At 43.9% G+C, this 26792-nt stretch overlaps 1 protein-coding gene across 4 annotated transcripts in view; it reads left to right on the top strand.

The window, feature by feature from the left end:
- ATG4B (autophagy related 4B cysteine peptidase) overlaps positions 1 to 26792 on the top strand; it is a 100088-nt gene that overhangs the window by 37751 nt on the left and 35545 nt on the right. For all 4 annotated transcript variants that reach the window (XM_053709888.1, XM_053709889.1, XM_053709892.1 and 1 more), the window contains exons 6-9: positions 7555 to 7627; positions 7727 to 7806; positions 13912 to 14075; positions 16029 to 16107. In XM_053709888.1, the coding sequence (XP_053565863.1) occupies positions 7555 to 7627; positions 7727 to 7806; positions 13912 to 14075; positions 16029 to 16107 (396 nt within the window). The remainder of the gene's footprint in view (positions 1 to 7554; positions 7628 to 7726; positions 7807 to 13911; positions 14076 to 16028; positions 16108 to 26792) is intronic.

The following is a 26792-nucleotide window of genomic DNA, read 5'->3' as shown; positions in this document are numbered from 1 at the left end:
CTTAATGGTGAGATGATTAAGACCCCTATAATCGATACAAGGTCTTAACTCACCACCCTTTTTTTTTCACAAAGAAGAAGCCAGCCCCTGCAGGAGAGCAGGATTTGCGGATGATCCCCCGCGACAGAGCATCGGCAACATACTCCTCCATAGCACAATTCTCTGCAACAGACAGAGGGTACACCCGGCCCCGAGGAGAAATGGCTCCGGGTTGCAGGTCTATGGCACAATCGTAAGACTGGTGAGGAGGCAACGTACCAGCACGCACCTTGTCAAACACGTCTAGGAACTCTCGGTACTCCTCTGGCAATTGAGATACCGAAGAAGTGCACAAGACTTTAACTGTTTTCCGAAGACAAGTGGAAATACATTGCGGGACCACGACAAAATTTCAGACCTGCGCCAGTCGAGACTGGGATTGTGCTTTTGGAGCCAGGGATAACCCAGAACAACCAGAAAATGCGGAGAGTTTATCACCTGGAACTGGAGGGTTTCAAAATGGAGAGTCCCAACAGCCATGGACAACGGAGCAGTTTCGTGAGTAACGAGTGCGGGCTGAAGGGGCCTGCCATCAATGGCCTCAATAGCAAGCGGAACGGACTGAGGCAAAACAGGAATGGAGTGCTTTGATACAAAAGCACTGTCAATGAAATAGCCCGCAGCTCCAGAGTCACTAAGAGCCTGAGTGACTATGGAGGAGTCCACCCAGGAAAGGACAACCGTGACAAAAGGTTTCTCCTTAAGCGGTTCCGGGGACGAGGATAAACCACCCAAGGTCTGCCCCCGACAGGACCTTAGGTGTGAGCGTTTCCCGGCCGTGTAGGACAAGACTTCAAAAGGTGGCCCTGTAACCCACAATAGAGGCAGAGCCCCTCCCTCCTCCTAAAGGCCCTCTCCGCCGCGGAGAGACACGTGAATCCAAACTGCATCGGCTCAGCAGTACCTGGTGACTCTGGACCAGGAGGCATGGGAGGAGAGGGAGGCATGGGTGGGAACGAACACATAGGAGTCAATGGAACAGGAGGCTTCCGCAAGCGCTCCTTGAAAGAGGGCCTCTCTCTGAGTCTGATGTCAATTAGGATAAAAAAAGACACCAATGCCTCAAGATCCTCTGGTAAATCTCTGGCAGTAACTTCGTCTTTAATCGCATCAGAGAGCCCATGAAAGAAGGCGGCAACAAGGGCTTCATTGTTCCAACGTACCTCTGCGACAAGCGTACGGAACTCCATAGCATACTGAGCAACAGATCTTGTACCTTGCTGAATGGACATGAGTCGTTTAGCAGCAGAGGAGGAGCGAGCCGGAACATCAAATACCCTTCGAAAGGAGGCCACAAATTCAGGGTAATTTGAATTCACAGGTTTATTAGTCTCCCACAAGGGATTAGCCCAGGCAAGAGCTGTGTCAGAGAGTAACGAGATGAGAAATCCCACCTTAGCTCTATCAGAGGGAAACGCCTGAGGTAACATCTCAAAGTAAATGCCCACCTGGTTCAAAAACCCTCTGCACTGAATAGGATCGCCTCCATATCGCTGAGGTAGAGGTGCAGAACCGGACATGCTCCTGGTAGGCATAGGTGCAGCAGCGGAAACAGGAGCAGCCATAACTTGCGGGACACTTTGGTCCAAATGTGCAGTGCGAGTCAGCAGGGTTTGCAGGGCTAGTGCAAATTGATCCAAGCGGTGATCCTGTACATCCATCCTGGAAATGATGGCAGGTAAAGGTGGATAATTAGCAGCATCAGGATTCATGGCCTTTGCGTAATGTCAGGGTGCCAGGAATCAGACTGAGACGAGAAGTGCAAAAATAATCACACCTTTATTAATCGCAAAAAATAATAAAAAGTCCACAAGTCAAATAACAAACCAGGAGTCAAAACCAGAGCTGGTAGTCAGACGAGCCGAGTCAGGAGCCAAAGCGAATAGTCAGACGAGCCGGAATCAGAAACAAGGAAAACAGCAGAGTCAGGAACAAGCCAGGGATCAGGAACCAGGAAGGACGTCAGGCAGCCAGGTAATACACAGGAACTCTCACAAACAGGTCTGAGACAACACAAAGGCAAAGCATACTGAACAGAGGCCCTTTAAATAATAAGTGATGACATCACAATTCTGAGACTGCATCCTGTCTCACATGGATGATGCACACCAGTCTGGTCATAAAAGGAAGTGCAGGAAATGAGCAGCATCCCCCACAATGCACCATAGTCAGGAAGACAGGTGAGTAAAATGGCTGCCAACAGCACATGGCAAACACAACAGGGAAAAAACGCTGACACTAGAGAATTGTTTCTGAGGCGAAGAAGTACGTGTTTTACATGCTCATGTGCTCCTCAAGGGTGGAGGAGAATATGAGGATGTCATCCAAATAGACGATGACAGTGCGATTAAGGAGGTCATGGAAGACATCATTGACAAATGCTTGGAAGACAGCAGGGGCATTACATAGCCCAATAGGCATTATGATGTATTCGTAATGCCCCGATCTTGTGTTGAAAGCAGTCTTCCATTCATGTCCCGATACGAATGAGATTGTACGCCCCATGTAGGTCCAGCTTTGTAAAGTAGCAAGCATTTTTTGGAGCAAATTATATAGTTCAGTGATCAAAGGAATAGGATAACGATTCTTGATAGTGATGTTGTTTAGGGCTCTGTAGTCAATACAGGGTCTGAGACCATCATCCTTTTTACCGACAAAAAAGAAGCTAGCCCCGGTTGGAGAGGAGGAAGGGGTGAATAAAGCTTTTAGCTAGGTTTTCTAGTTAATGGTATATAAGAGTATATTGTCGATCTGAAAAGGGAGGTAGGAGATGAATCCCTACGACCAATAACAGAGAACCCTTGAAAAGATTTCCCGCGAGGGAAACCATAAAATCAAATAGGCGATACTCTCTTCTCATCCCTCTGACAAACCATGTACTCTGAGAGGAATTGGGCTTCAGAATGCTTAGAAGCGCTTATCATAGAAGAAATCATAAAAATCAAGCAAAAACTTAATTCACCACCTCCATAGGAGGCAAAGTTTGTAAAACTGAATTGAGGGTGTGGTGAGGGGTGTATTTATAGGCATTTTGAGGTTTGGGAAACTTTGCCCCTCCTTTTAGGTTTGTATATCCCATACATCACTAGCTCATGGACTCTTGCCAATTACATGAAAGAAAAGTAAATGTTGCAGTCGTAAGGACGGTGAGATGGCCGCACATCAGCTGCTTTCTTTTCAAAAACATCTGTAAATTCTGCATATACTGAGGGAAGATTAGAAGGGGTCTGAAGGCTGGCTATAGGGATTTGATACAGTGGAGTAACCTTAGCCAGGCAGGAGTGAAAACGGGATTTACCCCAGGAGGCCAACTGCTCCTCAGTCCAGTCGAGTTGAGGATTGTGTTTACGTTGCCAAGGAAGACCAAGGAGAATGAATGACATTGAACTGTAATTGTTCAGTATGTTGTACTCCCACAGTCATGGTTAGGGGTGCTGATTCGAAATGGATTAAACCTGATCCAAGGGGAGTACCATCCAGAGTGGTTATTTGAAGACATTGTTTTTTCTGATGAAGAGGCAACCCTGCGTGAAGCATGAAACGGTGATCCAGAAAATTACCAGCTGCCCCTGAATGAATAAAGGCTTGAGCATGGACAGAATTATGAAGAAAAGTAAGGGTAACGGGTACCAGGATCCGAGAAGAGTGAGGGGAATTGGTAGTGGCCATGCTTAGAGGTACTCCACTTTTATCCTCCTAAGCATTGGCTTTTCCCGGCAGTATATCACAGTTCTTGAGTTGGTGTGAATTAGAACCACAATAGAAACACAGTCTCAATCTCCTTCTTGTCAGAGAACAAAATGTATGGAGAAGCGCTAAAAAAGCTGAAGGTGCGGCAGTAAATCTCAAAGATAGATATGTAACTGGCTATGCCAAAAGATTTAATCGAACAATTAGATAGAATACATAAATGTAAAGATATTAAAAATCGGACGTCTCCGATATAATAAAAACACAAAAAATACAAAAGCACAAAATCTAGATTAAATGCTGTTGCCAATATAGTGAAATCAGTCTCTGAAATACTGTATTAAATGGTAATTCAGGGGCCCCTCGAACATAAACAAAGTCTCACCAATTAGGATCAATATCTAGGTAGGATTAATACGTATTACCTTCTTATCATAGATGGTTCAGAATTCAATCGGTTTGTCCGATAACAAGTTGAGATCCTATTGGTCAGGATCGCTGAGCATGAAATATAGCGGCCGCTATAGTGTAGATTAGTAGAATTAAAAGGATCCCCGCTCTTAGTGCAATAAGCACGCAGGATTAGACTTGTAGCTCCGTGGGAACTTGTAGCTGAATATCACTACCAAAATTCTTCTTGTGGTCCTCGCGCTCTATGTATTCAGTATCCTTTTCATTCTACTAATCTACACTATAGCGGCCGCTATATTTCATGCTCAGCGATCCTGACCAATAGGATCTCAACTTGGAGACAACGCCCCTGGCCGGTGATGTCACGGGACACATACACGCCTCATGGAGGTGTTATCGGACAAACCGATTGAATTCTGAACCATCTATGAGAAGAAGGTAATACGTATTAATCCTACCTAGATATTGATCCAAATTGGTGAGACTTTGTTTATGTTCGAGGGGCCCCTGCATTACCATTTAATACAGTATTTCAGAGACTGATTTCACTATATTGGCAACAGCATTTAATCTAGATTTTGTGCTTTTATATTTTTTGTGTTTTTATTATATCGGAGACGTCCGATTTTTAATATCTTTACATTTATGTATTCTATCTTTACATTTATGTATTCTATCTAATTGTTCGATTAAATCTTTTGTCATAGCCAGTTACATATCTATCTTTGTGATTTACTGCCGCACCTTCAGCTTTTTAGCGCTTCTCCATACATTTTGTTCTCTGACACTATCTTTTTTCCCTATATGTTAGGGACTATAGGGTTGGAGTAGTTTGGTGCTCTCTTGCGCACACTTTTTTCATTAACATACTCAATCTCCTTCTTCTCTGTCTTTCAGATTCAGAGGGCTTAAGGGAAGAGAGATCCATGGGTTCCTCTTCAGAGGTAACTGGAGGTGCTGAAGGGGTAGAGGATAGTCTAGAGACTGGACGAGTAGGATGACGAGAGGGAAGGATTCTGCGTGTTCTCTCTCAGCTTGTCTCTCTTGAAAGCGAGAATCCAGACTGATACAAAGTGCTATGAATTCATCCAAGGAAGATGGAACATCATGACAAGTGAGCTTGTCCTTGATATACTCATGCAGGCCTCTCCTGAAGGCCTCTTTGAGAGCACTGCCATCCCAACTGGTCTCATGTGCCAAGGTGCGAAACTCAATGGCGTTATGTGCCACAGATCTATTGCTCTGGCGGAGATCCAAGAGAGAGTACTCTGCAGCAGAAGTGTGGCCGGTGGTACCAAATACAGAAGATAATGCAGAAATGAAGGTATCAGCATCGTTCTGGAGTTGAGCGCTCTCTTCCAAAAAGGGAGAGACCCAGGCTAGGGCCTTGTCTTTCAATAAAGAAATGATAAAAGTGACCTTTGACTGATGAGACTGGAAGGTGTGAGGATCATTGCGGAAGTGTAGCCTGCACTGGTTGAGAAAACCCCTACAGTCGGTAGTACCATCATACTTGTCAGGCAACGTTATCCGGGGTATACTTCCAGAAACAGGAGGGGAAGTTGCAGCGCTAGCAGCAGGGGCCAGCTGTGTAACAGGAGTAGCCTTTTTTTCTCTGCAACCAGTGAGGAGAGCATAGTAGTTTTAGCCTTAAGTTTAGAATCCACATTGTGCAAGTGTATGGCGTAGGTTCCCAGGCTCTGTCCCTAAAGAGAGACTGCTCTTACTACCTCATTTGGGTCCATGGCCCAAGTATAATGTAATGCTCGTTCACCCCAGTTCAGGGGTAAACCAATAGAATGCTCAGGAACAGGCAGAGGTCAGCAACAAAAGGTAATCCAGCAGTTTAGCAGTTCAGAGGTAAACCAATAGAATGGTCAGACAGGCAGAGTTCAGTAATAAGGCAATTCAAGGGTGAAACAGGCAGAGTGATCAGACAGGCGGAGTTCAGCAATGATAAGGCAATCCAGCAATTCAAGTAACAAAGCACCTAGGAGAACACACAGTAACACCTATACTTGGGCAATGTATGCAGGAAACAGAGGTACTTACATAGAGGTGGATTCGCGCAAGGGAGGGCACCCAGCTGCAATCAGGACCGGCATCAGAGTAACTTGACGTGCACAATAGCGTCATTGCCGCTCGCCAGAAGCAACTGCTGCGTCCATGGTAACAGCCATGACAACAGAGGGAAGCGGCACCCGGAACCGGAGCGGCGTGACAATCAATGGCTACAACCAGATTTCTGAGAAGGCAGGTTGAGAAAACCCTTGAGTGACTGCAAAAGACCTGCAGCAAGACTTGGTGGCAACTGGCACTGAGGTTTCAGTTTGCACAGTAAGGCGCATACTAAACACAGAAGGTTTCCATGCCAGAACGTCAAGGCGTACACCACTAGTGACCCAAAAGCATAAGAAAAGTCTGCTACAATATGCTCAAAATCATATAAATAAGCCACAGAAGTTTTGGGATTCTGTTCTGTAGAGCAATGAAACAAAACTAGAACTTTTTGGCCCAATGGATCAGCGGTATGTCTGGAGGAAGAAGAATGAAGCATATGCCTGAATGAAAACTCTGCCTACAGTTAAGCATTGTGGTGGCTCGGTGATGCTCTGGGGCTGCTTTGCATCCTCTGGCACTGGAAACCTGCAGCTTGTGGAAGGCATGACGGATTCATTGAAGTATCAGGAAATCCAAGGGGGAAAATGTCATGCCGCCTGTGAGGAAGCTGAAACTTGGGCATCATTGGACTTTCCAACAGGACAATGATAAATCCTGGAATATTCTACAGTGGCCATCACACCTGACTTGAAAATTCCTGGTGGGATTTGAGGAAGGCGGTTTCAGGATGCAAAGCCAATAATATTACTGAACTGGAGGCCATTGCTCATAAGGAATGGGCTAAGATTCCTCAGGAATGCTGCCAGAAGCTGGTGTCTGGCTATGCATCTCGTTTGCAGCAGGTCATAACAGCAAATGGGTGCTCTACTAAGTACTAAAGATGCTTGCCATAAAGGGGTTGAATTATTTTGAGACTGCAGAATTAATTAAAAGTTGCATTTTTAGTTGAATTTGGGGAAACCACTTTTGTTTGATTTGTTCATTGCAAACAGCCGAAAGTCTGTAAATTTTGACAATAAACCCGATTTGCAATCAGGGTTGAATAATTTTGATTACAACTGTAGTATGTAGCACATGCAATCATATTTTATAAACCTCTGTACTAGAGTTTTATTGTGCTATGTGGGCCATATTTTTAGAAACACATGCTAAGCCATAAAGCAGCTGTCACCTTTGCAGATATGGCATTTTACTACAGCTTCATATGTGCAAGTGTTATAACATAATATTCCAACACAGAAAATCTATTAAAGGAAGCCCATTGTAAATATAACATTATATGTTTGTTTATAGCCCAAATGGGAGTCGGAGAAGGCAAATATATTGGTCAGTGGTACGGCCCAAATACTGTAGCGCAAGTTCTGAGGTATATGACACTACAAGTTATTCATTCTTTTGTTATCAGTTTCCATCTGCAGGCACCATAGCTTTTGTTCATAACTCCCCTTCTGTCTCTCCACTATAGGAAGCTTGCAGCATTTGATAGGTGGAGCTCTCTTGCTGTTCACATAGCTATGGACAATACTGTTGTGATAGAAGAAATAAGTGAGTATAACAACATTCAATATATTATATGATAGCTGTTAATAAATAATAAACATGGCCACCAGCATACTGACTGTGCCACCTTACATAAAGAGAAAGGGCAGGTAGCATTAGTAAAGCACACAAGCCTAAAGAAAAGGGCAGGCAGCATTAGTAAAGCACACAAGCCTAAAGGAAAGGACAGGCAGCATCAGTAAAGAACACTAGCCTAAAGAAAAAGGACAGGTAAGGTTTGTAAAGAACACTAGCCTAAAGAAAAAGGACAGGTAAGGTTTGTAAAGAACACTAGCCTAAAGAAAAAGGACAGGTAAGGTTTGTAAAGCACGCTAGCCTAAAGAAAAGGGCAGGCAGCATCAGTAAAGAACACTAACCTAAAGAAAAAGGACAGGTAAGGTTTGTAAAGCACGCTAGCCTAAAGAAAAGGGCAGGCAGCATTAGTAAAGCACACTAGCCTAAAGGAAAGGGCAGACAGCATCAGTAAAGAACACTAGCCTAAAGAAAAAGGACAGGTAAGGTTTGTAAAGCACACTAGCCTAAAGGAAAGGGCAGGCAGCATTTGTAAAGCACACTAGCCTAAAGGAAAGGGCAGGCAGCATTTGTAAAGCACGCTAGCTTAAAGGAAAGGGCAGGCAGCGTTAGTAAAGCACACTAGCCTAAAGGAAAGGGCAGGTAGCATTTGTAAAGCACACTAGCCTAAAGAAAAGGGCAGGCAGCGTTTGTAAAGAACACTAGCCTAAAGGAAAGGGCAGGTAGCATTTGTAAAGCACACTAGCCTAAAGGAAAGGGCAGGCAGCGTTTGTAAAGAACACTAGCCTAAAGGAAAGGGCAGGTAGCATTTGTAAAGCACACTAGCCTAAAGAAAAGGGCAGGCAGCATTAGTAAAGCACACTAGCCTAAAGGAAAGGGCAGGCAGCATCAGTAAAGAACACTAGCCTAAAGAAAAAGGACAGGTAAGGTTTGTAAAGAACACTAGCCTAAAGAAAAGGGCAGGCAGCATTAGTAAAGAACACTAGCCTAAAGAAAAAGGACAGGTAAGGTTTGTAAAGAACACCAGCCTAAAGGAAAGGGCAGGCAGCGTTAGTAAAGAACACTAGCCTAAAGGAAAGGGCAGGCAGCATTTGTAAAGCACGCTAGCCTAAAGGAAAGGGCAGGCAGCGTTAGTAAAGAACACTAGCCTAAAGGAAAGGGCAGGCAGCATTTGTAAAGCACGCTAGCCTAAAGGAAAGGGCAGGCAGCATTTGTAAAGCACGCTAGCCTAAAGGAAAGGGCAGGCAGCGTTAGTAAAGAACACTAGCCTAAAGAAAAAGGGCAGCAAATTGTCAGTAAAGAACACTAGCCTAAAGAAAAAGGGCAGCAAATTGTCAGTAAAGAACACTAGCCTAAAGAAAAAGGGCAGCAAATTGTCCGTAAAGAACACTAGCCTAAAGAAAAAGGGCAGCAAATTGTCAGTAAAGAACACTAGCCTAAAGGAAAGGGCAGGCAGCGTTAGTAAAGAACACTAGCCTAACGAAAAGGGCAGGCAGCATTAGTAAAGCACACTAGCCTAAAGGAAAGGGCAGGCAGCATCAGTAAAGAACACTAGCCTAAAGAAAAAGGACAGGTAAGGTTTGTAAAGAACACTAGCCTAAAGAAAAGGGCAGGCAGCATTAGTAAAGAACACTAGCCTAAAGGAAAGGGCAGGCAGCATTTGTAAAGCACGCTAGCTTAAAGGAAAGGGCAGGCAGCGTTAGTAAAGAACACTAGCCTAAAGGAAAGGGCAGGCAGCGTTAGTAAATAACACTAGCCGAAAGGAAAGGGCAGGTAGCATTAGTAAAGCACACTAGCCTAAAGAAAAGGGCAGGCAGGATTAGTAAAGCACACTAGCCTAAAGGAAAGGGCAGGCAGCATCAGTAAAGAACACTAGCCTAAAGAAAAAGGACAGGTAAGGTTTGTAAAGAACACTAGCCTAAAGAAAAGGGCAGGCAGCATTAGTAAAGAACACTAGCCTAAAGGAAAGGGCAGGCAGCGTTAGTAAAGAACACTAGCCTAAAGGAAAGGGCAGGCAGCATTTGTAAAGCACGCTAGCCTAAAGGAAAGGGCAGGCAGCGTTAGTAAAGAACACTAGCCTAAAGGAAAGGGCAGGCAGCATTTGTAAAGCACGCTAGCCTAAAGGAAAGGGCAGGCAGCGTTAGTAAAGAACACTAGCCTAAAGGAAAGGGCAGGCAGCGTTAGTAAAGAACACTAGCCTAAAGGAAAGGGCAGGCAGCATCAGTAAAGAACACTAGCCTAAAGAAAAAGGGCAGCAAATTGTCAGTAAAGAACACTAGCCTAAAGAAAAAGGGCAGCAAATTGTCAGTAAAGAACACTAGCCTAAAGAAAAAGGGCAGCAAATTGTCCGTAAAGAACACTAGCCTAAAGAAAAAGGGCAGCAAATTGTCAGTAAAGAACACTAGCCTAAAGGAAAGGGCAGGCCGCGTTAGTAAAGAACACTTACCTAAAGCAAAGGGCAGGCAGCATTAGTAAAGAACACTAGCCTAACGAAAAGGGCAGGCAGCATTAGTAAAGAACTCTATCCTTAAGAAAAGGGCAGGCAGCGTTAATAAAGAACACTAGCCTAAAGGAAAGGGCAGGCAGCATTAGTAAAGAACACTAGCCTAAAGGAAAAGGCAGGCAGCGTTAATAAAGAACACTAGCCTAAAGGAAAGGGCAGGCAGCATTAGTAAAGAACACTAGCCGAAAGGAAAGGGCAGGAAGCATTAGTAAAGAACACTAGCCGAAAGGAAAGGGCAGGCAGCGCACCTTAAATTACTATGTTGTCAGTAAAGAACACTAGCCTAAAGAGAAAGGGCAGCAAATTGTCAGTAAAGAACACTAGCCTAAAGAAAAAGGGCAGCAAATTGTCAGTAAAGAACACTAGCCTAAAGAAAAAGGGCAGCAAATTGTCAGTAAAGAACACTAGCCTAAAGAAAAAGGGCAGCAAATTGTCAGTAAAGAACACTAGCCTAAAGAAAAAGGGCAGCAAATTGTCAGTAAAGAACACTAGCCTAAAGAAAAAGGGCAGCAAATTGTCAGTAAAGAACACTAGCCTAAAGAAAAAGGGCAGCAAATTGTCAGTAAAGAACACTAGCCTAAAGAAAAAGGGCAGCAAATTGTCTAAAGAGAGCAGGCAGCATTAGTAAAGAACACTAGCCTAAAGAGAGCAGGCAGCGTTAGTAAAGAACACTAGCCTAAAGAGAGCAGGCAGCGTTAGTAAAGGACACTAGCCTAAAGAGAGCAGGCAGCGTTAGTAAAGGACACTAGTCTAAAGAGAGCAGGCAGCGTTAGTAAAGGACGCTAGCCTAAAGAGAGCAGGCAGGCAGCGTTAGTAAAGAACACTAGCCCAAAGAGAGCAGGCATCGTTAGTAAAGAACACTAGCCTAAAGAGAGCAGGCAGCGTTAGTAAAGGACACTAGCCTAAAGGGAGCAGGCAGCGTTAGTAAAGGACGCTAGCCTAAAGAGAGCGAGCAGGCAGCGTTAGTAAAGGACACTAGCCTAAAGAGAGCGGGCAGGCAGCGTTAGTAACGGACACTAGCCTAAAGAGAATGTGCAGGCAGCGTTAGTAAAGGACACTAGCCTAAAGAGAGCAGGCAGCGTTAGTAAAGGACGCTAGCCTAAAGAGAGCGAGCAGGCAGCGTTAGTAAAGGACACTAGCCTAAAGAGAGCGGGCAGGCAGCGTTAGTAACTGACACTAGCCTAAAGAGAATGTGCAGGCAGCGTTAGTAAAGGACACTAGCCTAAAGAGAGCGGGCAGGCAGCGTTAGTAACGGACACTAGCCTAAAGAGAACAGGCAGCGTTAGTAAAGGACGCTAGCCTAAAGAGAGCGGGCAGGCAGCGTTAGTAACGGACACTAGCCTAAAGAGAACAGGCAGCGTTGGTAAAGGACGCTAGCCTAAAGAGAGCGGGCAGGCAGCGTTAGTAATGGACACTAGCCTAAAGAGAGCAGGCAGCATTAGTAAAGGACGCTAGCCTAAAGAGAGCGGGCAGGCAGCGTTAGTAACGGACACTAGCCTAAAGAGAACAGGCAGCGTTAGTAAAGGACGCTAGCCTAAAGAGAGCGGGCAGGCAGCGTTAGTAACGGACACTAGCCTAAAGAGAGCAGGCAGCATTAGTAAAGGACGCTAGCCTAAAGAGAGCGGGCAGGCAGCGTTAGTAACAGACACTAACCTAAAGAGAATGGGCAGGCAGCGTTAGTAACGGACACTAGCCTAAAGAGAATGGGCAGGCAGCGTTAGTAACGGACACTAGCCTAAAGAGAACAGGCAGCGTTGGTAAAGGACGCTAGCCTAAAGAGAGCGGGCAGGCAGCGTTAGTAACGGACACTAGCCTAAAGAGAGCAGGCAGCATTAGTAAAGGACGCTAGCCTAAAGAGAGCGGGCAGGCAGCGTTAGTAACGGACACTAGCCTAAAGAGAACAGGCAGCGTTAGTAAAGGACGCTAGCCTAAAGAGAGCGGGCAGGCAGCGTTAGTAACGGACACTAGCCTAAAGAGAGCAGGCAGCATTAGTAAAGGACGCTAGCCTAAAGAGAGCGGGCAGGCAGCGTTAGTAACAGACACTAGCCTAAAGAGAGCAGGCAGCATTAGTAAAGGACGCTAGCCTAAAGAGAGCGGGCAGGCAGCGTTAGTAACAGACACTAACCTAAAGAGAATGGGCAGGCAGCGTTAGTAACGGACACTAGCCTAAAGAGAATGGGCAGGCAATTGTCAGTAAAGGACACTAGCCTAAAGAGAATGGGCAGGCAGCATTAGTAACGGACGCTAGCCTAAAGAGAGCGGGCAGGCAGCGTTAGTAACGGACACTAGCCTAAATAGAACAGGCAGCGTTAGTAAAGGACGCTAGCCTAAAGAGAGCGGGCAGGCAGCGTTAGTAACGGACACTAGCCTAAAGAGAGCAGGCAGCATTAGTAAAGGACGCTAGCCTAAAGAGAGCGGGCAGGCAGCGTTAGTAACAGACACTAACCTAAAGAGAATGGGCAGGCAGCGTTAGTAACGGACGCTAGCCTAAAGAGAGCGGGCAGGCAGCGTTAGTAACGGACACTAGCCTAAAGAGAGCAGGCAGCATTAGTAAAGGACGCTAGCCTAAAGAGAGCGGGCAGGCAGCGTTAGTAACGGACACTAGCCTAAAGAGAACAGGCAGCGTTAGTAAAGGACGCTAGCCTAAAGAGAGCGGGCAGGCAGCGTTAGTAACGGACACTAGCCTAAAGAGAGCAGGCAGCATTAGTAACGGACGCTAGCCTAAAGAGAGCGGGCAGGCAGCGTTAGTAACAGACACTAGCCTAAAGAGAGCAGGCAGCATTAGTAAAGGACGCTAGCCTAAAGAGAGCGGGCAGGCAGCGTTAGTAACAGACACTAACCTAAAGAGAATGGGCAGGCAGCGTTAGTAACGGACACTAGCCTAAAGAGAATGGGCAGGCAATTGTCAGTAAAGGACACTAGCCTAAAGAGAATGGGCAGGCAGCATTAGTAACTGACGCTAGCCTAAAGAGAGCGGGCAGGCAGCGTTAGTAACGGACACTAGCCTAAAGAGAATGGGCAGGCAATTGTCAGTAAAGGACACTAGCCTAAAGAGAATGGGCAGGCAGCATTAGTAACGGACGCTAGCCTAAAGAGAGCGGGCAGGCAGCGTTAGTAACGGACACTAGCCTAAAGAGAATGGGCAGGCAGCGTTAGTAACGGACACTAGCCTAAAGAGAATGGGCAGGCAGCGTTAGTAACGGACACTAGCCTAAAGAGAATGGGCAGGCAGCGTTAGTAACGGACACTAGCCTAAAGAGAATGGGCAGGCAGCGTTAGTAACGGACACTAGCCTAAAGAGAATGGGCAGGCAATTGTCAGTAAAGGACACTAGCACAAAGGACAGACACACTTCTGAATATTGCACATTGTTATTCTTTGTGCAGGATTCTTATGCAGTATTGCAATATAAAGACAGGAAATCATGAAACCTAGTATTTTAGTTCTTAAATCTAAATTTTTCTTCTACTTGTTGACAGTGGCGCAGAGCTTCTGAGCATGCTAAATGTTATACCCTATAGTTTAGTTGTGAATACAACTCAATGAGGCATATTCATATACTTTATGTCCCGTAGGGAGATTGTGCAGAGCAGGTGCAGCAAGTTGTGAGGCTGGGTCACTTTGTAACGGCCATGCTGGTGCCTCTGAATCTGATGCCATGTGGAGGCCTCTTGTACTGCTCATACCTCTACGGCTGGGACTAAGTGAAATCAATGAATCCTATATTGAAACACTAAAGGTATTCATTTCTATAACTTTTATAAATGTTTAAAAGTAAACTAAAACATTAACTAATTAATAATATATATGGAATATACATTGCCTGTTTATATAGTCTTACTCACCTTGAAATTTACCTCTATAGATGCTTCACTCTCCCTAGAGGGCTTCTCACCATGCTGAAGTAGGTTGCAGTTTTTATATATAAAACCACTTCTGATAAAAGGATGTATTCCACAGTATAAGAAGGGTATTTATGTCCCAAGCCCCCATATTAAAAAAACTTTATCATATAATCAAGCACATAATTAAAGGGAGATTCTAGTGTAAAGATAATATTTGCGACATCAGCTACAGGGTATGTCGCTGGTCATTAAGGGGTTAAACAAATAATCATTTTAATTTTACTCAACTCTTCTTACCGTGTGGAGAACCTACATATAAAATGCTCTAATACCATATACTCTGTTTCTATGAATTATTCTTGAGTTGAAGACAAACAAGGTGATTTTTATACACACAAGAGGGAAGCATTCACACCAGGGAAAGAACAGCAGCGTAATACCTTGTTTTGTGGCGAGTTACCAACCCAGGAGCAGCCTCTTTTTGTTTCGAGTGTGACTTACAGAGAGAGGAAATTTCCTGCAATATATTCATTTGTTTCTGCATGAAAAATGACAGTCCAACCCCAAAATACCAGACAATCCCTCTCTGAGAGACATGGCAAACACCAGCTGTATGTTTTATCCTTGTGAGGGCCTTGTCAGTGAGGTGCAGCCATATCCCTCTAGGCAAAGAGCCTGCTCCTGGCATGGTGACTAGCCATAGCACAAGCTGTTATGTTGTTCTTCATGTCCGGGTTGAACTTAACTCTCTTTCTATGCAAATAAACACTTCTTAAAAACATGTGCTCCGCTAATGTCACCTATTTTTACACAAACTTGTGGTACCATCAATATACATGAATAGTTATTTCATTAGTGATAATGAAGCAGATATATCAAGGGCCTATTATAAAGTGTACAACTATTCATATAAACAGGAATGTTACTTTATTGGTGGGCAGATGTCTTCAGTCAAAGCTGGGAAATGTAACCTCCAACCTGCTTGTTAATGATCACTAGTGCCAGCTTATGTGGCTGCAAAGTGTTCTGAGGTTGCCCTTCTGTGTAGGAAGCCAAGGGCAAGGTCCTGATTCTCTAAATCTCTCTTTCTTGGTTATTGTGTGTATCTCTTTAAGGGGAGTTCACTAATACTCTTTATGTGATGGAGAGACACTTAACTTCACAATATAAAGCTCTGCAAAATAAGCTGACTGTGTCTCTCCATACTGGCGAGTTTTTGAGAATTGGGCCCTTAGTCTTTTAGAAAAGCATACAATGTTCTCATGTTAAGGTAAGACTTCTAGAAGAATTATGTTAGAGTTTTGTTGGATAATGCAAGACCAGTGGCGTTTAACATGTCAGTATGTACACCCACTGAGAGACGTAATAAAGATGGGGAATTGCCTATGAAAATTTAAAGTTTTTTTCACACAAAACCTCTTTAATTTTGACCTAATAACATCTGTGAGCAGTATTGTAAAATATACGTACTAATGGGAATTCAGTTCAATAGAGTTACTAATAGTCTCACCTTTCATATGGCAGCAAAGTGATTTAAAATAAAATCTCCTATCTGGTGCCAGATGAGCATTATGTGCCATTTCCTACCCTAAATGTATAATTGCTCAGAAATGATATGGTCGCTTGTGTTAAGTCTCATTATAAGGGCTAAGACCTACTGTACTATAGATGTCAATTATGATCACTAGTGGTTTTTATTCACCAGAGGCTCAAAAAAGTGCATTTTCCAATTAACGTGTTTAAAAGATAAACTTTGCTTTCATTTTAATTTATAGGCTCTTGCCTAGGGCTATATATGTGGCAATGCAACCTTTGATTAACAACGGTTATTATTTTTTGTAACACAGCACTGCTTCATGCTGCCGCAATCTTTGGGGGTCATCGGCGGTCGACCCAATAGCGCCCATTATTTCATAGGATTTGTAGGTAAGTAATGCTCTTTAATGTACTTATATAATAATACTAACTTCACCTGTGTTAATAATGAGACCGTTGGTGATGACATTTTACAGATAAACTAGTAGGTCATTGTGTATACAAGTTACCTTCTGAGGTAAGAGAATCAAGTTACTGTTATTGAGTATATACAATTTTTTTTCCTTATTTCAAACTGTGGGTACCCATCAGCAGGTAAAGTTAAGTCTTTACTGAAAAAAACTAAGCGCTAATGCAGCCTGTTTATGACTGTTGCATTATAGCAGCTTCTGCTTGACATTCATGATAAAACATTTTTTTGAGTTTGATATTATGATAATTTAAAAACCGACCAGTTGGACATCCACCATGCTTTTTTGCAGATTTAGGAGTAAATCTTGCAAATTAGAAAAGATGGATACTGTAAAGCTCCATATTGACAGGAGATAGCAAGACTTAAAGGGACATTAAACACTTTGAGATGGTAATATAAAATGATAAATTGTATATAATAAAACCCCTCTGTAATATACTTTCATTATTTATTTTGTCCCCTTTTCCTGTAATTCCATTCTGAATTTGTGAGCTTTTCAGCTCCTGTTAGAAATGGAAGTGCAGAACACTGTTAAATCCAGCACAACCATTGGCTGCACACTCTAGTGACCAAGTTATAACTGACCCTAATTGGCCACAGCAGAGAAGGTAACACAAGTTACAACATGGCAGCTCCCAGTGTTTTATAGACACTAAAAAGTGACAAAAACAGAATTTATGCTTACCTGATAAATTACTTTCTCCAACGGTGTGTCCGGTCCACGGTGTCATCCATTACTTGTGGGATATTCTCCTCCCCCACAGGGAAAGGCAAGGAGAGCACACAGCAAGAGCTGTCCATATAGTCCCTCCCAGGCTCCGCCCCCCCAGTCATTCGACCGACGGTTAGGAGAAAAAAAGGAGAAACTATAGTGTGCCGTGGTGACTGTAGTGTATAGAGAAAGAAATTCTTCAAACCTGATTAAAAAACCAGGGCGGGCCGTGGACCGGACACACCGTTGGAGAAAGTAATTTATCAGGTAAGCATAAATTCTGTTTTCTCCAACATTGGTGTGTCCGGTCCACGGTGTCATCCATTACTTGTGGGAACCAATACCAAAGCTTTAGGACACGGATGAAGGGAGGGAGCAAATCAGGTTACCTAAACAGAAGGCACCACGGCTTGCAAAACCTTTCTCCCAAAAATAGCCTCCGAAGAAGCAAAAGTATCAAATTTGTAGAATTTGGACAAAGTGTGCAGAGAAGACCAGGTCGCTGCCTTACATATCTGATCAACAGAAGCCTCGTTCTTGAAGGCCCATGTGGAAGCCACAGCCCTAGTAGAGTGAGCTGTGATTCGTTCAGGAGGCTGCCGTCCGGCAGTCTCGTAAGCCAATCGTATGATGCTTTTCAGCCAAAAGGAAAGAGAGGTAGCAGTAGCTTTTTTGACCTCTCCTCTTGCCAGAATAAACTACAAACAGAGAAGACGTTTGTCTGAAATCCTTTGTTACTTCTAAATAGAACTTTAAAGCACGGACTACATCTAAATTGTGTAACAAGCGTTCCTTCTTTGAAACTGGATTCGGACACAAAGAAGGCACAACTATTTCCTGGTTAATATTCTTGTTGGAAACAACCTTTGGAAGAAAACCAGGTTTAGTACGCAAAACAACCTTATCTGAATGGAACACCAGATAGGGCGGATTACACTGCAGAGCAGATAATTCAGAAACTCTTCTAGCAGAAGAATAGCAACCAAAAACAGAACTTTCCAAGATAACAACTTGATATCTATGGAATGTAAGGGTTCAAACGGAACCCCTTGAAGAACTGAAAGAACCAAATTTAGACTCCAGGGAGGAGTCAAGGGTCTGTAAACAGGCTTGATCCTGACCAAAGCCTGAACAAAAGCTTGAACATCTGGCACAGCTGCCAGTCGTTTGTGTAACAAGACAGATAAAGCAGAAATCTGTCCTTTTAGAGAACTCGCTGATAATCCCTTATCCAAACCTTCTTGGAGAAAGGAAAGGATCCTAGGAATTTTAATCTTACTCCATGAGAATCCCTTGGATTCACACCAACAGATATATCTTTTCCATATTTTATGGTAATCTTTCTAGTCACAGGTTTTCTGGCTTGTACCAGAGTATCTATCACAGAATCCGAAAACCCACGCTTAGACAAAATCAAGCGTTCAATTTCCAAGCAGTCAGCTGGAGAGAAACTAGATTTGGATGTTCGAATGGACTTTGTACTAGAAGATCCTGTCTCAAAGGTAGCTTCCATGGTGGAGCCGATGACATATTCACCAGGTCTGCATACCAAGTCCTGCGTGGCCACGCAGGAGCTATCAAAATCACCGAGGCCTTCTCCTGTTTGATCCTGGCTACCAGCCTGGGAATGAGAAGGAACGGTGGAAACGCATAAGCTAGGTTGAAAGTCCAAGGCGCCACTAATGCATCCACTAGAGTCGCCTTGGGATCCCTGGATCTGGACCCGTAGCAAGGAACCTTGAAGTTCTGATGAGACGCCATCAGATCCATGTCTGGAATGCCCCATAATTGGGTCAACTGGGCAAACACCTCCGGGTGGAGTTCCCACTCCCCCGGATGAAAGGTCTGACGACTCAGATAATCCGCCTCCCAGTTTTCCACTCCTGGGATGTGGATCGCAGACAGGTGGTAGGAGTGATCCTCCGCCCATTTGATGATCTTGGTCACCTCTCTCATCGCCAGGGAACTCCTTGTTCCCCCCTGATGGTTGAAGTAAGCAACAGTCGTCATGTTGTCTGATTGGAATCTTATGAATCTGGCCTTTGCTAGTTGAGGCCAAGCCCGGAGAGCATTGAATATCGCTCTCAGTTCCAGGATGTTTATCGGGAGAAGAGACCATAGACCCTGAGCTTTCAGGGAATCCCAGACCGCGCCCCAGCCTAATAGACTGGCGTCGGTCGTGACAATGACCCACTCTGGTCTGCGGAAGCTCATTCCCTGGGACAGGTGATCCTGAGTCAGCCACCAACGGAGTGAGTCTCTGGTCTTCTGATCTACTTGAATCACTGGAGACAAGTCTGTATAGTCCCCATTCCACTGTTTGAGCATGCACAGTTGTAATGGTCTTAGATGAATTCACGCAAAAGGAACTATGTCCATTGCTGCAACCATCAACCCTACTACTTCCATGCACTGAGCTATGGAAGGCCGTAGAACAGAGTGAAGAACTTGACAAGCGTTTAGAAGCTTTGACTCTCTGACATCTGTCAGGAAAATCTTCATTTCTAAAGAATCTATTATTGTTCCCAAGAAAGGGACTCTTGTTGACGGAGACGGGGAACTTTTTTCTATGTTCACCTACCACCCGTGAGATCTGAGAAAGGCTAGAACAATGTCTGTGTGAGCCTTTGTCTTTGAAAGAGACGACGCCTGAATTAGGATGTCGTCCAAGTAAGGTGCCACTGCAACCCTGGGTCTTAGAACCGCTAGAAGGGACCCGAGCACCTTTGGGAAAATCCTTGGAGCAGTGGCTAGTCCGAATGGGAGAGCCACAATAGGTAATGTTTGTCCAGAAAGGCGAACCTTAGGAACTGATGATGATCTTTGTGGATAGGAATATGCAGATACGCATCCTTTAGATCCACGGTAGTCATAAATTGACCCTCCTGGATTGTAGGTAAAATCGTTCGAATAGTTTCCATTTTGAACGATGGCACTCTGAGAAATTTGTTTAGAATTTTTAAATCCAGAATTGGTCTGAAAGTTCCCTCTTTTTTTGGGAACTACAAACAGATTTGAGTAAAAACCCCTGACCTTGTTCCACAGTTGGAACTGGGAGTATCACTCCCATCTTTAACAGGTCTTCTACACAATGTAAGAATGCCTGTCTCTTTACTTGGTTTGAAGATAAGTGAGATATGTGGAACCTTCCCCTTGGGGGTAGTTCCTTGAATTCTAGAAGATAACCCTGAGAGACTATTTCTAGTGCCCAGGGATCCTGAACATCTCTTGCCCAAGCCTGAGCAAAGAGAGAGAGTCTGCCCCCTACTAGATCCGGTTCTGGATCGGGGGCTACCTCTTCATGCTGTCTTGGTAGCAGCAGCAGGTTTCTTGGCCTGTTTACCCTTGTTCCAGCCTTGCATCGGTTTCCAAGCTGGTTTAGTCTGGGAAGTGTTACCCTCTTGTCTAGAGGCTGCCGAGTTGGAAGCCGGTCCGTTCCTGAAATTGCGAAAGGAACGAAAATTGGACTTATTCTTAGCCTTGAAAGGTTTATCTTGTGGGAGGGCATGGCCCTTTCCCCCAGTGATGACTGAAATAATCTCTTTCAATTCTGGCCCAAAAGGGGTCTTACCTTTGAAAGGGGTATTAAGCAATTTTGTCTTGGAAGATACATCCGCCGACCAAGACTTTAGCCAGAGCGCTCTGCGCGCCACAATTGTAAACCCTGAATTTTTTGCCGCTAACCTCGCTAACTGCAAAGCGGCGTCTAAAATAAAGGAATTAGCTAACTTAAGTGCGTAAATTCTGTCCATGACTTCCTCATACGGAGTCTCCCTACTGAGCGACTTTTCCAGTTCCTCGAACCAGAACCACGCCTCTGTAGTGACAGGAATAATGCACGAAATAGGTTGAAGGAGGTAATCTTGCTGTACAAAAATCTTTTTAAGCAAACCCTCCAATTTTTTATCCATAGGATCTTTGAAAGCACAATTGTCCTCAATAGGAATGGTTGTGCGCTTGGCTAGAGTAGAAAACTCCCCCTCAACCTTAGGGACTGTTTGCCATGTGTCCTTCCTGGGGTCGACCATAGGGAACAATTTCTTAAATATAGGAGGAGGGACAAAAGGTATGCCTGGCTTCTCCCACTCCTTATTCACTATGTCCGCCACCCGTTTAGGTATCGGAAAAGCATCAGGGTGCACCGGGACCTCAAGGAACTGTCCATCTTGCACAATTTTTCTGGGTTGACCAGATTGTCACAATCATCCAGAGTAGATAGCACCTCCTTAAGTAATGCGCGGAGATGCTCTAATTTAAATTTAAATGTCACAACATCAGGTTCTGCCTGCTGAGAAATTCTTCCTGTATCAGAAATTTCCCCATCTGACAAACCCTCCCTCACTGCCACTTCAGATTGGTGTGAGGGTATGACAGAAAAATTATCATCAGCGCCCTCCTGCTCTACAGTGTTTAAAACAGAGCAATCGCGCTTTCTCTGAAATGCTGGCATTTTGGATAAAATATTAGCTATGGAGTTATCCATTACTGCCGTCAATTACTGCATAGTAACAAGCATTGGCGCGCTAGAAGTACTAGGGGTCGCCTGCGCGGGCATAACTGGTATAGACACAGAAGGAGATGATGTAGAACTATGTCTACTTCCTTCATCTGAGGAATCATCCTGGGCAACTTTACAATTTGTGACAGTTCTGTCCTTACTTTGTTTGGACGCAATGGCACAATTATCACACTATATTTGAAGGGGGAACCACATTGGCTACCATACATACAGAACATGATCTATCTGAAGGTACAGACATGTTAAACAGGCTTAAACTGGTTAATAAAGCACAAAAACAGTTTTAAAACAAAACCGTTACTGTCTCTTTAAATGTTAAACAGGGCACACTTTATTACTGAATATGTGAAAAACTATGAAGGAATTATCCAATCTTTACCAAATTTTCACCACAGTGTCTTAATACATTCAAAGTATTGCACCCCAATTTTCAAGCTGTTAACCCTTAAAATGTGGAAACCGGAGCCGTTTTTCATTTTAACCCCCTTAGAGTCCCAGCCACAGCCTTTGCTGCAACTTCACCAATCCCAGGGGGGTATATGATACCAAATGAAGCCTTCTAGGAACGTTTTTAGTGGATTCCAGACCCTCACACATGCAGGCATGTACTGTACTCAAAAGTAACTGCACAGTAATGGCGCGAAAATGAGGCTCTGCCTACTACAGAGAAAGGCCCTTCCTGACTGGGAAGGTGTCTTAACAAGTGCCTGGTGCTAAAAACGTTCCCCAATGTTATAAAAGTGTGAAATACAACTTCAAACTGCATATAATACTTAAATAAAGCAATCGATTTAGCCCCTAAAAGTGTCTACCAGTTTATAGCCCATAATAAGCCCTTTATTCTGTTTGAGACTAAGAAAATGGCTTACCGATCCCCATGAGGGGAAAATGACAGCCTTCCAGCATTACACAGTCTTGTTAGAAATATGGCTAGTCATACCTTGAGCAGAAAAGTCTGCAAACTGTTCCCTCCAACTGAAGTTACTTCATCTCAACAGTCCTATGTGGAAACAGCAAACGATTTTAGTAACTGCTGCTAAAATCATAATCCTCTCACAAACAGAAATCTTCATCTCTTTCTGTTTCAGAGTAAATAGTACATACCAGCACTATTTTAAAATAACAAACTCTTGATAGAAGAATAAAAAACTACAACTAAACACCACAAACTCCTCACCATCCCCGAGGAGATGCTACTTGTTCAGAGCGGCAAGGAGAATGACTGGGGGGGCGGAGCCTGGGAGGGACTATATGGACAGCTCTTGCTGTGTGCTCTCCTTGCCTTTCCCTGTGGGGGAGGAGAATATCCCACAAGTAATGGATGACACCGTGGACCGGACACACCAATGTTGGAGAAATAAGTGTAAAGTTTTAAACAACTAATGAAACTTTAAAAAATACATCTACATGTTACTCATGGACTAATCTTTTCTTTGAATGCATCATTCTATCTAGCATGTATTTAGTGTTTAATGTCCCTTTAATGCCTTTAGAGCGTTAACCGTTATCTCTACAGAAAATGTTGGCAGCAAGGTAGCATTATGAAGTAGTTAGATAGGAATAGTGTAATACTTTTTAATATACTATTTTTTATTTACTTAAGATATCTAAAGCACAAATGAATTGCATAGTTTAACATACATTGGTTTCATGATAATTTGTGCAGCATTTATATAATTTAATATAGGGTAATTTTAGCTTACTATTGGCTTACATTTTAGCTGATTGGTAAGTAAAATCATCCAGGTAGTGTGCCCTTTTAAATAGGTCCGGGGTAAAACACTGGTTAATATGGGTGAATTTGGATGCTTTGTGAGGATCCGAACGTGGAAGAAGACGGCTGCTCCTGGGATTCAGATCTTTCCGCGGGGCAACATTTATTCTTGTGATAGTTCAACACACAAGGATCTGGATTTACACAGATTCCAGTGTGTAGGAACTTCCACAAGAATAAATGTGGCCCCGGAAAGAGCCAAATCCCACGAGAAACTGACACCTTCCTCATGAAGGCTCCTAATGCACACCCTTACTGGTCAAGATAATCTATAGGGATAGCTAATATTTAGCATAGTCAAGTAATTCTCTGCTGTAGCTGTTGCAACATAAGCCATATCATCAGTCTGCACACTTCCCATGGAATGAGCTTTGCAATCAGTCAGTTGTAAGAATGATAATGCACCTTACACAGATAATACACAGCTATGGTCCCAAGCTCATATTAAGATTTAAATAAAGTTTTCTTCTGTTATGTGTGATCAGTCCACGGGTCATCATTACTTCTGGGATATAACTCCTCCCCAACAGGAAATGCAAGAGGATTCACCCAGCAGAGCTGCATATAGCTCCTCCCCTCTACGTCAGTCCCAGTCATTCTCTTGCACCCAACGACTAGATAGGATGTGTGAGAGGACTATGGTGATTATACTTAGTTTTTATGACTTCAATCAAAAGTTTGTTATTTTAAAATAGCACCGGAGCGTGTTATTACTTCTCTGGCAGAGTTTGAGGAAGAATCTGACAGAGATTTTTTACTATGATTTTAACCGGAGTCGTTAAGATCATATTGCTGTTCTCGACCATCTGAGGGAGGTAAAGGCTTCAGATCAGGGGACAGCGGGCAGATGAATCTGCATTGAGGTATGTGGCAGTTTTTATTTTCTGAATGGAATTGATGAGAAAAGCCTGCCATACCGTTAAAATGACATGTATGTATACACTTCAGTATTCTGGGGATGGTATTTCACCGGAACTACTGTGTTAAAGGTCACTAATCCTTTTAATAACTATTCTCATGTTAAACGTTTTTGCTGGAATGTAGAATCGTTTACATTGCTGAGGTACTGTGTGAATAAATATTTGGGCATTATTTTCCACTTGGCAGTTTTTTGCTTTAATTGTGACAGTTTCGTTTCTCTTCACTGCTGTGTGGGAGAGGGAGGGGCCGTTTTTGGCGCTCTTTGCTACGCATCAAAAAATTCCAGTCAGTTACTTTTATATTTCCTGCATGATCCGGTTCATCTCTGACAGATCTCAGGGGTCTTCAAACTTCTTTGAAGGGAGGTAAATTCTCTCAGCAGAGCTGTGAGAATTCTTATAGTGACTGTGAATAAAAAACGTTGTAATTAGTGTTGTTTTTTACTAATGGGAACAAACCTTTGCTAAAAGTTGTGTTGTTTTAAAGTTTGATGCTATAACTGTTTTTCAGTTCATTATTTCAACTGTCATTTAATCGTTAGTACCTCTTTGAGGCACAGTGCGTTTTTTTGCTAAAAAAGATTATAACCAAGTTGTAAGTTTTTTTGCTAGTGTGTTAAACATGTCTGACTCAGAGGAAGATATCTGTGTCATTTGTTCCAATGCCAAGGTGGAGCCCAATAGAAATTTATGTACTAACTGTATTGATGCTACTTTAAATAAAAGTCAATCTGTACAATGTGAACAAATTTCACCAAACAGCGAGGGGAGAGTTATGCCGACTAACTCGCCTCACGCGGCAGTACCTGCATCTCCCGCCCGGGAGGTGCGTGATATTTTGGCGCCTAGTACATCTGGGCGGCCATTACAGATAACATTACAAGATATGGCTACTGTTATGACTGAAGTTTTGTCTAAATTTCCAGAACTAAGAGGCAAGCGTGATCACTCTGGGGTGAGAACAGAGTGCGCTGACAATGCTAGGGCCATGTCTGATACTGCGTCACAGCTCGCAGAGCATGAGGACGGAGAGCTTCATTCTGTGGGTGACGGTTCTGATCCAAACAGATTGGACTCAGATATTTCAAATTTTAAATTTAAATTGGAGAACCTCCGTGTACTACTAGGGGAGGTCTTAGCAGCTCTCAACGATTGTAACACCGTTGCAATACCAGAGAAACTGTGTAGGTTGGATAAATACTTTGCGGTACCGGCGAGTACTGACGTTTTTCCTATACCTAAGAGGCTAACTGAAATTGTTACTAAGGAGTGGGATAGACCCGGTGTGCCGTTCTCACCCCCTCCAATATTTAGAAAGATGTTTCCAATAGACGCCACCACTCGGGACTTATGGCAAACGGTCCCCAAGGTGGAGGGAGCAGTTTCTACTTTAGCTAAGCGTACCACTATCCCGGTGGAGGATAGCTGTGCTTTCTCAGATCCAATGGATAAAAAATTAGAGGGTTACCTTAAGAAAATGTTTGTTCAACAAGGTTTTATATTACAACCCCTTGCATGTATCGCGCCGATTACGGCTGCGGCAGCATTTTGGATTGAGTCGCTTGAAGAGAACCTTAGTTCCTCTACGCTAGACGACATTACGGACAGGCTTAGAGTCCTTAAACTAGCTAATTCTTTCATTTCGGAGGCCGTAGTACATTTAACCAAACTTACGGCTAAGAACTCAGGATTCGCCATACAGGCACGCAGGGCGCTGTGGCTAAAATCCTGGTCAGCTGATGTTACTTCTAAGTCCAAATTACTTAATATACCTTTCAAGGGGCAGTCCTTATTCGGGCCCGGTTTGAAAGAAATTATCGCTGACATTACGGGAGGTAAGGGCCACGCCCTACCTCAAGACAAGGCCAAAGCTAAGGCTAGACAGTCTAATTTTCGTCCCTTTCGGAATTTCAAAACAGGAGCAGCATCAACCTCCACTGCACCAAAACAGGAAGGAGCTGTTGCTCGTTACAGGCAAGGCTGGAAGCCTAACCAGTCCTGGAACAAGAGCAAGCAGGCCAGGAAACCTGCTGCTGCCCCAAAGACAGCATGAACCGAGAGCCCCCGATCCGGGACCGGATCTAGTAGGGGGCAGACTCTCTCTCTTCGCCCAGGCCTGGGCAAGAGATGTTCAGGATCCCTGGGCACTAGAGATCATATCTCAGGGATACCTTCTAGATTTCAAATTATCTCCCCCAAGAGGGAGATTTCATCTGTCAAGGTTGTCAACAAACCAGATAAAGAAAGAAGCGTTTCTACGCTGCGTACAAGATCTGTTAACAATGGGAGTGATCCATCCGGTTCCGCGGTCGGAACAAGGACAAGGGTTCTACTCAAACCTGTTTGTGGTTCCCAAAAAAGAGGGAACTTTCAGGCCAATCTTAGATTTAAAGACTCTAAACAAATTCCTAAGAGTTCCATCGTTCAAAATGGAAACTATTCGGACAATCTTACCCATGATCCAAGAGGGTCAGTACATGACCACAGTGGATTTAAAGGATGCTTACCTTCACATACCGATCCACAAAGATCATCACCGGTATCTAAGGTTTGCCTTCTTAGACAGGCACTACCAGTTTGTAGCTCTTCCATTCGGATTGGCTACGGCTCCAAGAATCTTCACAAAGGTTCTGGGTGCCCTTCTAGCGGTACTAAGACCGCGAGGGATTTCGGTAGCT

This window comes from Bombina bombina, chromosome 4 (assembly GCF_027579735.1).
Source record: "Bombina bombina isolate aBomBom1 chromosome 4, aBomBom1.pri, whole genome shotgun sequence".
Taxonomy (NCBI): domain Eukaryota; kingdom Metazoa; phylum Chordata; class Amphibia; order Anura; family Bombinatoridae; genus Bombina; species Bombina bombina.
This window is presented reverse-complemented; position numbering and strand designations above follow the sequence as displayed.